The sequence below is a fragment of the Odontesthes bonariensis genome, chromosome 1, assembly GCF_027942865.1.
Source record: "Odontesthes bonariensis isolate fOdoBon6 chromosome 1, fOdoBon6.hap1, whole genome shotgun sequence".
In the NCBI taxonomy this organism is placed as follows: Eukaryota; Metazoa; Chordata; class Actinopteri; order Atheriniformes; family Atherinopsidae; genus Odontesthes; species Odontesthes bonariensis.
In genome coordinates this window covers 32,163,741-32,175,748 of record NC_134506.1, presented here as the reverse complement: position 1 = coordinate 32,175,748, position 12,008 = coordinate 32,163,741, and the positions used below count along the sequence as shown (strand labels likewise).

The 12,008-nt window shown below is 41.4% G+C and overlaps 1 protein-coding gene across 9 annotated transcripts in view; it reads right to left on the bottom strand.

The window, feature by feature from the left end:
* celf6 (CUGBP Elav-like family member 6) overlaps positions 1-12,008 on the bottom strand; it is a 141,034-nt gene that overhangs the window by 43,548 nt on the left and 85,478 nt on the right. For all 9 annotated transcript variants that reach the window (XM_075464594.1, XM_075464588.1, XM_075464611.1 and 6 more), the window contains exon 3: positions 8,798-8,846. In XM_075464594.1, coding sequence (XP_075320709.1) covers positions 8,798-8,846 — 49 coding nt within the window. The remainder of the gene's footprint in view (positions 1-8,797; positions 8,847-12,008) is intronic.

Genomic DNA, 12,008 nt, shown 5'->3' with positions numbered 1-12,008 from the left:
CTGTACCTGCCAGGCCCCATTAGACGCAGCTGTTCTAAAAATAAAGCACAAGGGCTTCCTTATTGCAGCGGGGAAATCGTATTCTGTTCCCTTCTTGTAAAGTTCAAATGAGACACGTGCCTGCTACCCGCTTGGCCACACAAATGAACACCTGCATAATCAATGAGGGCATGCTGCCCGGTCTCCACTGCAGGTGTTGTAGATGTAGTCAGTCAATGTTCCTGTAGCTTCGCCTCACGTGTCACGATTTCTTAAAACCACCAACGGAGCCAGATACCATCGGATATCCAGGGTTGGAAGAACCCTCAGGAGATCACCACAGCCAGTGACATCGACTGTTGGGAAAAAATACATCTGGCTGGGAATCAGTAGCAAATCTGTGTAACTAAAAAGTAGGCAAGTGATAAAGAGAAGTATGCCTAATCTATGTCTGTGGTGCCAAGGGAAAGGGAAGTAAGAGCTCCCTGAGATTACAATAGACTTTGCTTTGATTGTCCTCTCCATCTTTTGGGTTTTGACTGAGGTGTCAACATCACAACCTCAAAGGGCAGAGTGCATTTTTACAGGCCTTCTGCGCTATGTTAATGTTTTCGGGACAAAAGTCTCATCTCAGTCCTGGCCTGAGGAGATCTAATGGCAGCTTTACAAGGCTAATTAACAAGCCATGAGCGAGTTAATGAACTTTCCAAATGCACTGGCAAACGCAAAAATAAATCACACCCCAGTGAAGGCATTAAAGGAAGTGTGAGTGTACTTCTGAGCCTTCCTTTGGGAGAACCACAGCGAGAAAATGAATTTGGAGCTGCTATCTTTTCAATGCTGGACCTAAGAGTGTCTCAGTCGGCCCACTGCATGCCCCGGCCACTATATAGATTGCTATTAATTAGTCCACTTTGCACCTGTCTCCCTAGAAGCTCTGATTGGATTTTGTAATTTCCACCCATTTCTTATGGCCACCCACAAGCTTTTTTTTTTTTTTGGACATTTTCTACTTATGAATTAATATCCTTTAATGATAATTCTATGACTCCAAACAAGTCCAATGAGTTATCAATGAAAACAGTGGAGGGGGGGGGGGTATATTATCTTGTTAAGTACAGTCATGTATTTGCATTAAGAGGGGTGAGGACCTTCCTATGCAACACACTTAGCATACAGAAGTATGACAAAACTATGACAAAAATTGAGCTGACTGTGACCTCTTTGTACTTATCTTTCATTGAGAAGGGCTCATTTCATCCCTCAAACTGTGTTGATCCTCAGAGCTTGAGAACATTTGAGCTTTACAGCACTTTTCTACTCTTCTCTGAAGAGACCTTTGTGATCTCTTCAAATATTACCACTACTTTAGAAAAATGTGTGAACTAATAGGAAGCCGGACTGTTTTTGTTTTTTTATAATACTCAAACTCCATTCAAGAAAAAATGTTTAGCTGGAATATTCCTGCTACACGACTTAAAACAGGAATACCACATGAAAAGATACAGAGGTGTATCATATTTCCTGCCAGCACATGCTTTCATAATATCCATAAAAATAATATACTGTAAGAGTATGCTCACAGTATGTTGATAATAAAACACTGAAGTTTTATTTCAGTCACCAGCTGGTCCACACTCACATACACTGTCATCTACTCATCCTCTTTTTTTCCCCATCACTGCTGTATCTCCATGCTGAAGGTGGGAGCAATTGTGTGGAAAATGGTTCCATGTCAGTCTCCAGCCATGTCCAAACTGAGGTGACATGTGGACAGCCCCGTTTTATGAATGCAAATAAAAAGGGAGATCAAAAAAGTTATCAAAACACTACTGACATCTGACAATTGCTTGTCTCAGGAAGCCTTTTCATTTCATCGCCCGGTATATTAAAAATTAATGGATTTTGCACAGACGCCATATGCTGTCAAGATTGATGCTTCTCTCTCTGGAATAAAGTGCTACTTGTGTTGTAGGCTGCAGTATATGCATATAGATTGTGCTTTTCTTTTCCGCTCTTCTTCTTTTGTCTCTCTATTGCTCTCTGCGTATATTCTTTACCCTTTATTGTCATTCCTCACCCTTCCCTGTCTCTCCAGGCTAAGAATCAGTTGCTGTGAAGTCTACTTTTCAAAAGTTTCTGCTGCTGTTTGCCAACAATGGTATTATTATCTTTAAAAAATATATTCTCCTGTTAAGCTGTTGTGGTAAATATTTCTTTTTTAAATTTTTTATTCAGTGGTTCTATCCCTTTTTGCCTGCTGGCAGTGTAGTCAGGGAAGCTTGGTGGTAGTAAGTGTTCAGAAACCATAGACAGCTGCATCCAACGATAAAAGATGCATACTAGACCGCTGGGTGCATTTCAAATGCAGAGTAATGTTCCAGGCAGCACAACAAAGAAGTTGTGCTTCTTATGGACTCATTAGAAAAGCCTGATGATGGTACTCTGCTGCCTGGGAGGCCTGCCACCAGACACGTTCACATGTGTAGGCGTACTGACTGGGTGCACAAAATGTTTGGAAGGACTGCTTAATATTGAGTTAGACTTAGCTTTTTGTCATCATCTAGTAGATTTTCTTTTTGGTGTGGAAACTGGATGAGTTTGTCAAGAATCAAAAGGTGCCATTTGTTTTCAGAGTGAACTTTTTCTGGATAATGAGCATTAAATATTTACAAAGCATAGAAAAAACACCATAGAAGAACCCCCAACTAGATGTGTTGTCAATGGCATGATTTTGTTATGGTCAGTTTATTTGAACTCTTTGTCAGAGATAATAGTGTATTAACCACAACAATTTCTCTTCCTTAGCAGGCGGAATTTTCTTTACTCTGGGGAATAATTTACCTCCTAAGAGCCTAATTTAGTTGCACAAATTTTATACCACTTAATGACACTTTTTGTGAGTATATTGATAGATTATTATGACATTTCTTAGAGAAGACAGTGCCAAAGAAAGTTAATTAACTGCTTAATCATTTGTTATACAAATAATCACTGACAGGAAATGATAATCATTTGATTGAAAAACTGCAGTTATTAACTTTCCAAATGAAAGCATGCTTGCTCGTGAGTGTGTGTCCGTGTCGCTATGCGCATCATGCATTTGATTTACTAATATCAAAAACTGTATTTATCTGAGCCTGATCTGTTGGTCACCAATCCTTGCTAGTCAAGCTAAAAAAAAATTGGCCAATTCTTGTCATAACCTTAGAGATCTCTGCTTTCCTAATATAAACAGAATAAAGCTGTGAATACACTTGCTTTTAATTATGTGTATGGGTGTTTATGTTGACTGTCTTGTATACCCACCATTTGCTTGGATCATTGTGCACATCGTCAGAAATTAATTATAATTAACAGAGAGTAACTTCACTTCAGCAAGGGAATAGCCTGTTAGCAGTTTTCCCAGTTTTACGGAATATGGGCATGTAATTACCATGAGAGAACAACACTTATGATACACGGGTTGATCATAAGTTAAAAGAGGTTGGCCTGAATAAACTTCTATATGCATGCACTCCATACATGACACAAATTCCCATTGTACAAATACCAGTGCTTACTAAGGATAACTGTTAGAATGGTAGTGATCAGTTTAACTGTAAAGCTTGAGCTTGTTAGCCTGATTGCTACTTTCCTTTATCAACTTTCCTGTCAAACTTCCTCTTTCCTAAATACATGACAAAAATTTTATAATTTCAACCTACTCGAGGCAAATTCTGAAGAGGGGACAGAAACAGAAGGTGAAGTTTCACATGCCCATTAATTTACAGTGACCCATGGAAATAAACTGACTTTCAGTTGACTTACATACAAACACACAAGTGTAAACAAGGTGTGACTCTACATGTAGTGAAGATGCTATATACCAGTAGAGGCATTGTTGCAGTAAATGTGAGCGTTTATCCAATTTCCTTGATTTAGTGACCTCAAATACCATCTACAAAGCTGCAACATAGTTACAAATACTAACCTCCTTTATTTTCTCCATGTCCCTTGTTTAAATCCTGCAAATGCTAAAATTTTGTACAATCTGAACTTACTAGAGTGCCCTTTTGTGTAATTGTCCAGTAACAGATCTAGTACAAAGGCAACTTTATGAACAATTCCGCCGATGAAGACTTATGTGAGAGGAAGGCTAAAAGTCACATGTAAAATTTTACGAATTGTCAATTCACAGCACACTAAACTACCTGATGAGCTACATGGAACTTCTAATTATCGTTAAGTTCCTGACCAACTAACAGAACTAATTGGACACCATATTGTAAATACTGACCATCCAAGTCCTGAACCTTTCTGCTGCAGTCTATATCTGATGCATTCAAATGGGTTATCCAATAAAGTGAGGTGATAAATGGAATAATTAGAGGAGAACAAACACTTAAATTATCAGACATGATGAGAGGATTTACAGGGTTTGTATTTGTAAATGCATTACTCATAGCGGTCACATCCATTTAACCAGTGGAGTGGACAGAGGTGGGGGGGTCTGATACAGATGATCACTAATCAACACAGAATAGGGAAGTTGTTAGAAATAGCCTGTTGCAGTTCAAGTTAAATTATTATAGAGAAATGTATGCTTTAAAAACTGGGCTCTATAACTGTGTGTGTGTGTGTGTGTGTGTGTGTGTGTGTGTGTGTGTGTGTGTGTGTGTGTGTCTCAGTGTATTTCACAACACACACAACCACTACCAGGGTTCTTCTTGATTTTTCAAAGTTTTGTACAATTGTGTCCAGAAGCACAGAGGGATCTTTTGGCTTCATTTGCATGTAAAGTGGTGCGCTCTCCTCTGTGGGCACGAAGTTCCCCCAGATAGCCCCTCCCCCATGGCCTGCCAGACTGAGCCAGCCAGCAGCCTTCACTCTTCCCTACCTGCTGTGGTAGGGCATGACAGCACAGTGCGTAACATCTTAAGGTCCTGTCAATCTCTTTACAGCCCAACTGAGGTCAGCCTTCTGAAGAGCAGCAGGTTGGCAAGGACAAACATGACCCATTCACAAAGACTCCCCTCAGCCAGTCAGACAAAAGGCATGGACAAGATATTAAAAAAAGACTGACACAGCTGCTGAGTATCAAATAGGGGGATTTCAATGATTCTAGCACCGTATGCGTATCCAATAAAACAAAAGTATGGGGAGCTAATAAACTAGGGTAAGAAGATCTTGTAGACAAATGCACAGTGAGTAGCACATTGTAAAAAAGCCTATGTTGATGGAGGTTACATTTTGGAATGGTGTTGAAATCATCTTATCAGAGTTAATAAAAGCAGAGGGTGTTGCTGACTGACCCGCCATCTTTCTTCTCATCAGTATGGTCTCCAGTTGCATAGCAGTGGTTTGAGTGGGACCTGGCTCCAAGATTGTGTTTAGATAATGGCCATCTCCAATCATAGATAATCTGGACTCATCTTTTCTTCACAGACACTGCGGCAGACAAGGTCAGGGTGAAAAAGATTCCTGGCAAGCCAAGGCGGAGATAGGGATGGGGCGGCTCTGAGATGATTTACTGCTGAGATTCACTCAGCTGCCTCCATCACCCTCCGTTAACTTTCTCATCCTGTCATCCCTTCGCCTCTCGCTGTTCTTGTCTTAAGTCTCTCACTCTTTCGCATTCCTCCATGGGCCTTGTACTGAATCCCACCTCCCCTCTATCACTTGCTTCATTTCCCTGTTTGCAGTGCAATACCAGTAAAGCAGAAAGGGAGGGAGAAAGAGAAGAAAGGAGGCAAGAAGAGATCGAGAAATGTCAAGTGTTCATCATTCATGCTTGTTCTGGACTGAAGCTAATTGGTTTCAAGTGGATATATAGTTGTGGCTGTTTCCAAAGACCCCTCTTCTGAATGTGTTTAAATATTTTCAAGTTGAAATAGCGCATGAAGTATTATGCAGAAAACTGCAAGGTACATGGAGTAGAAGTTGAATATGTAGAGAAGAGGTCAGATGACTCAAGAGACAAAAATAGATTTAAGGGTGCAATGCTTCTCTCCCAGGATCCCTTCTGTCTCGAAAAATCCGAGGAGAAAAATGAAGTAAGACATGAATCATTGTAACAGACAGCCAGAGCATCAGCTTTGTGATCCACAATGGCAGCCAAGTGGCAGGTTTGTGTGGTGCCAGTTTCTCCACTGCTCTCCACCCCTCAGTCATTTTATGAGCACTGGCTTTACTTCTCCTCCTGACTCTCCCATATCCCTGGAGAGATGACGTCTCACAGGGACAGAGTGAACAAAAGAGGGGCTTCTGGAGCCTCGAAATGGAATAATGGGCCCTAATACCTACACAGGCACGGAATCAAGACCCTGCGCAGGTTTCCATGACAGATAATTGCTGATGTCTTTGTAGTGATAAATGTGACTCCATTCTCAAGGTGCAAATGTCCTGGATCAACCCTGGGTTTGACAGCCTAGTGGCCCCACTGGGATTGGTGTAGCTGACTGGTCGTCAGCCTTTCACAGAATCCCAATCTACTTTCTCTCCTTTTGTCAACCCAAGCTGGGCTGTCTATTTTCCTTTAACCACAAGCCTTCATAGTAAATCTCATTTCATTGTCGGCCGCGACTGTGGTTTACTTCCCCAGCCTGTTTGCTGACTTCCTGTTGCCATTAACGCTCAATATCTCTGTTGGGGCCTGTCTGCTTGGTCTTATTTCATTCTGCGCTGGGTTCTGTCCTGTCCTCCTATATAGAAAGTTCATGTGACAGACTAGGAGGGGCTGTGCCTGTCTAAGAACCCTCTGTATTTCATTCACGCTGGCTGTACATCTCCCTTCTTTTTCTGCAGAAAAAAAGGGTAGTAATTGATATTGGGAGCCATCCGTCCTCCCCTCTTAAGCCCAAAGATCCAATTTATCTTGGTGAGAATGCCGATTGCCTCTCTCTCAGGCGTTGTCGGTCAGACTTTGCCTGTTTCTAGATTGCCGTTAATTAAAGTACCGCCATGACAAAAATAAGACCTGCATTGGGGTGTGTGGCAATGGAAATGGGCCGTCTGATTCACACTTGACCACATAAATCAGCAAAGTGGCTCAGACTAATCTGACCTCGGCAGTCTAAATCACCACTCTAAACTGAAAGCACAAGGCTGACGCAGAACGGTCCAATTAGATCAGATTCAGCCCATGTAAATCTTTAACTGGCTTAATCTGCATGAACTTAACTGATGTTATTCACAAATGGCTTCTGAATGATCTAGTCAATCACTTTGTCAGTGAGACTATAAATGGAGGGAGAAGCTATGCAACGGATTCAGCACAATGTAAAAGCAGATTTGCATAATTCAGAGTCACATTTCAAGCTTAAACAGACAGATTTACATTTTTAAACACAAGATTGTGGCAGTATGTCCAATGTGTTCAACAGGAAGTCTTGCATCACACAATGAATCATGCTAAAGCTGACTCAGTTCACTTTCAGTTGGTTCATTTGTTTGCATGGTCATGTGACAGCACTGTTAATGAGCCTGATACACTAGCAGGCAGACGAGCAGGTTAATAAACAGGTAAGTAGACCATTATAGGTCCACTCAGATGGGGTTTGCCACCATGAATGTCTAGTGAAAAATGAATGTAAGTGGTGCCAAAATCAGAAAAAAACGCAACCTTTTGGAAATTATTTGTCTTTTCAACTTTTAAGAAGTTTACTTCTCAAAAAACAGAACATGCGAAAGAGATATAGGTCAAAATACTTTTATACTGATATATAGAATGTGAATTGAATGTTTAAAATAAAATCTGTAATATTAAATGGATAATAACAAACCATTGTGCATTCTGAATTGCAAATGCTCTATTATAGTGAATTCTGGCATTTATTAAAATTTTTGCAACTGTTTAGATTGCACTTTGAACCATTTTGGGGTGTCTGTAAATAACAAAAAAATCCCATTTGATACTTACTGCAGCCTTGTAGACCCCGTGCAGATCTACCCAAATAAGCAAATTGATAGACAAAAAGCATTTTTTGTGCAGCCTTTTTCAGTACTTATACTTGCACTAATTTATGCAAAAAATGTAAATCTGATCAACACTTTGTGGCTGGAATGATTCCACCATGACTTGAATATAAGGCCTTCATGTGGATTTTTTTATTTTTTTTAATTTGACTTAAATTTGAGGTAATTAATAAGAATTAGCTCAATTCACATGGAATAGGTAAGTTAGAGTAGGCACTGTAGGTCATGTAATCATACTTATTGTGGACAGAACAAATGGGTTTCAACTTTAAGCAGTTATCAGCTTTATGCTGATGTTATTGTGTTTCCTTTGTTACATACATGCTGTATAGACGCTGTAGGCAAACTGAGAATTGATACAATCAATTGGCTGTGCTGTTATTTCTGGACAGAACACATGGTTACCACCTCAAGATTTGTCAAATCAATAGTGTCTCTTTCTGAGCAGCCTTTGTGTCAGCGTATGTATGGACAGTATACTTTTCCTGTCGGTTTACAGACTTTACCACGTCAGTGAAAATTGAATGGTGGAAATCCTCTACTCCACAGCCGTTTTCCTTACTCTTATTCTTTCTCTTCTCTTTCTGTTGGTGTCTCTCTGTCTTGTCTTTGAACTACTCTCAGTGACTGTGAACCTGAGACAGCCCCTCTGCTGGCACAGATGGGAAGTCAATAGAAGCAAGTGACCTATATTACGAGCTACTCTACTAACTCCCAGTGTCTCAGGTGAGAACATAATATTAAGGATTGCATGAGTACTGTTCCAGTGTGTGCGTGTGTTTTGTGTGTGTGTGTGTGTGTGTGTGTGTGTGTGTGTTTTTTAAGGGGGGTGTTCAACAGAGACCAGAAGAAGGTTAATTACCTCCCCGTCCTTCGCTGTCGGCTGGCTTCACCTGGATGGGCCGGTTCATCTGGCAAGAGAGGGAAAGAAGGAGGGGGAGAAAAGAGGAGAGAAGGAATATAAGGGAAATCCCAGGTTAGCTGGAGACGATACAAGCGACTGCTAAATATGTAAAGTATGAAAAGTACGCATGAAATGTGACATTGTTCCTGGTGTCAATCTCCTGAGTCTGTCCTGCTCTGTGATCTAAGCACAAAAATCAAATAGTTACGATGGTGTAAAAAGAGATATATCTGTGTAATACTCCATGCCAGCTTGTTTAATTAATCCAGGGTAATGTCTCTAGAGATGCCTGAATTCCCCTCACAGTTCAGCAGAATTAGCACTTTTCAATGACGGAGCCACACTTGGTGTCAGATGGCACTTGGAGATTAATGCCATTACATCAGCCACTCCCTGCGCCACCGGGAGAGGTCCTATATGGCTGGCCCTTGCTCTTCCTGTCCCGTCCTGGCTCCAGACTCCCAGTCACCAGCGATATCCTGCTCATCCCTGACCCTCAGCAATCCCTCGTGTGCTGCATCCATCCCTCCCTTCTGTCTCTCCTCAGTACACAACAGTCCTTTTGCAACTCAAAAACATTTTGCCACTGGTCTGGTCAGCCAACTCCTCACCTCACAGGCCCTCACTTTCTCCTGGAAGCTATTGAGAGCCTTTGCACAGTAAAGCCATGAAACAGCTTGTTAAAGTTAATAGTGGAGAATGGATAAACAACCTTCCTTGATCTTTTGTAGAGATAAAAACAAAATATTGCTAAACCTTTCGCCTAAAAAAAAAGGGAAATCTGAAAGCCAAGAATACAACTTTTTTACTTTAGTCTTTGTCCTTTTCTTTTTTCTTTTGTAATCCGTGGAGTTCAAATCTGAAACCCCCCTAAATACATAGTTTACTGAAAGTATCTATTTGCACTCACATCATTTTTGGGATTGTGTTTTTCTGACTTAATTTGGCAGTGGATCTATCTTTTTAACAATGTCATTTGGGTAGGTCCATGATGTGACTGGCACACAACACTGCCCTCTCAGATCAGTCAGCGACAGCAATATAGTGGGTGTTGGGTCCTCAGGCAACCCAGCACTTGACAGCAGTTGACATGAACTCAAACTATGGCTAAATATAGAGCTCGATGTGGTGGACATGTAAAGACAAGCGTATGTATGGTGACGCCCTAGGGACAAGTTGTATTCCCCTGGCAATAAGCTGTGACACTGGAACAAAGCTTAGCAAGATGACAGATGTATCACATAAGCAAGCACACAAAGCTGTGTGCAAATGTACACAGAAAAAGGGTGACAACAAAAGAAATACTGTAAATCATCACTGACCACACTTTGCTCACAAAGTAGACATAGTAAAATGATGTTAACAATCTACATACTGCATGGTACCAGAAATGCAATTCAGTTTTCTGACATATAAATGTTGATGATTTAGGCCACCTCTCTAAGAATAAAGACGCTTCCATGTAAACAGCATTTTCTAAATATTTAAAGCCCTATGAGGTCATATTTGGAGTCCGAGTAAAGTACTGGTCACTGTGAATCTGCTGAAGAGGGAATTAATGTCAGTTGGAACACTGTAAGCAGTAAGCTAAGAAGTGCTGTGAGTATACATTTTACAGTCAGTGTGTGTGTTTGTGTTGACAGCAGCTCAGGTTAGGGGCAGAAATGGTCCCACATAACAGGTTTATGGTAGTCTAAAATCCCAAGATCCCTTTCCAGTGATCAGTCAGCTTCCAGGTCTTAAACGGCAGCGACTGGTCAGAAGTCTTCATTAGTAGCCCCTGAGCCACTTCAGCAACAAGAGTCATTTAACAACCCAAAACTACACTTGGGGTTGCTAGGCAACCAAGTGGAGGTGGCCAACAGGCAGGCAAGGCAAGCTGGTTGTTGGTCTGCAACCAATTGGCAATCCTCTCTTTCTTCTTTTTTTTTCTTTACTTAGTCCAAGAAGGTGAGAGAGGAGGGGGAAAAAAGATTTTTCAACTCCCACCCTCCAGCATGTCCCACTTTCATGTCCTTTTTTTAGGGACTGTGACAATAAGTTTTCAGAGCGGGTCTGCTGCCACTTCTGCTCCAGCTTCCTACCAAATTATGTTGTTCAGCTTGATGCCAAAGTACGCGCTTGAAAGTAGTGCTCCTATGCATATGGCTGGAGTCTAGATGCCTCTCTGAGCTATTTCATAGTGTCCTCTATATACATTTTCTTGAACAGACAGCTGGAATGTTTTTCGCAAGTTAACTTGCTGCACTGCCATTTTGAAGTTCACTTTACTTTTATCCTATCTCTCTTTTCTTTTTTTCTCTCACACACTGTGACACAAACACACAGAAGCACAAAAGTCTTGGGGCTCAATAACAGCAGGTGGCTTAGGTGACATTTTAATCCCTTATTACTGAGTGCAGGATTAGCCAACAGATCAAGGCAGAGTTAATTATATGAATTCTTCAGAGGCTGGGTGAAGAGGCTGCCTGCTTTCCCCTTGGGCCAGGAGGACCCACCCCCACACCACCACCCACCCTTTGTGCACACACATACATACAGAGTACACACACACTATGGAAAATGACAAGTGACACTCTATGGAAGCTAGCTGGCCTCTTATTAGCATTGCAGTGACAGAAAGCTAAGATAACACATGCAGTGGAGCCTCCAGAGATGCTGTAAGACAAATGACATCTAATACCTTCCCGTTGGGCACAGTGAAATGAACTGCATAGATGGCGGGGATGAAGACTACAGGCTTTTCCATCCTGCAGACATGTGGCAGCTGAGAGTTCATACCCCACCCCACCCCTCCCCATCTTGCTTTATCTTTGTCTCCCCCTGCCCCTTTGGCCTCCAAAACCAATATGCTTCCCACCACAGCCCTTTAATGGGTTGATCAATGCTGACAAATAGGCAGCTCATGCTGTCTTGCAGGGGAACTCGTAGCTCTGTGCCACTGTGCTGCTGCACTTAGAGAGGCCATCTCTCTTTTTCTTCATCTTTCATTTTTTTCTTTGTCTTTCTTTTTCTCACTTTTTTTGCTCTCTATAGTTTCCCCCTCCTTCATGCTCTATTTCCTTTATGTCTATACATTCATTTTTTTCCCCCTTTGATCTAATCTCCAGGGGCAAATCTATATTTTTCATCCTGTTATGATGAATAAAAGTCAGCTGAAGTCACGGAG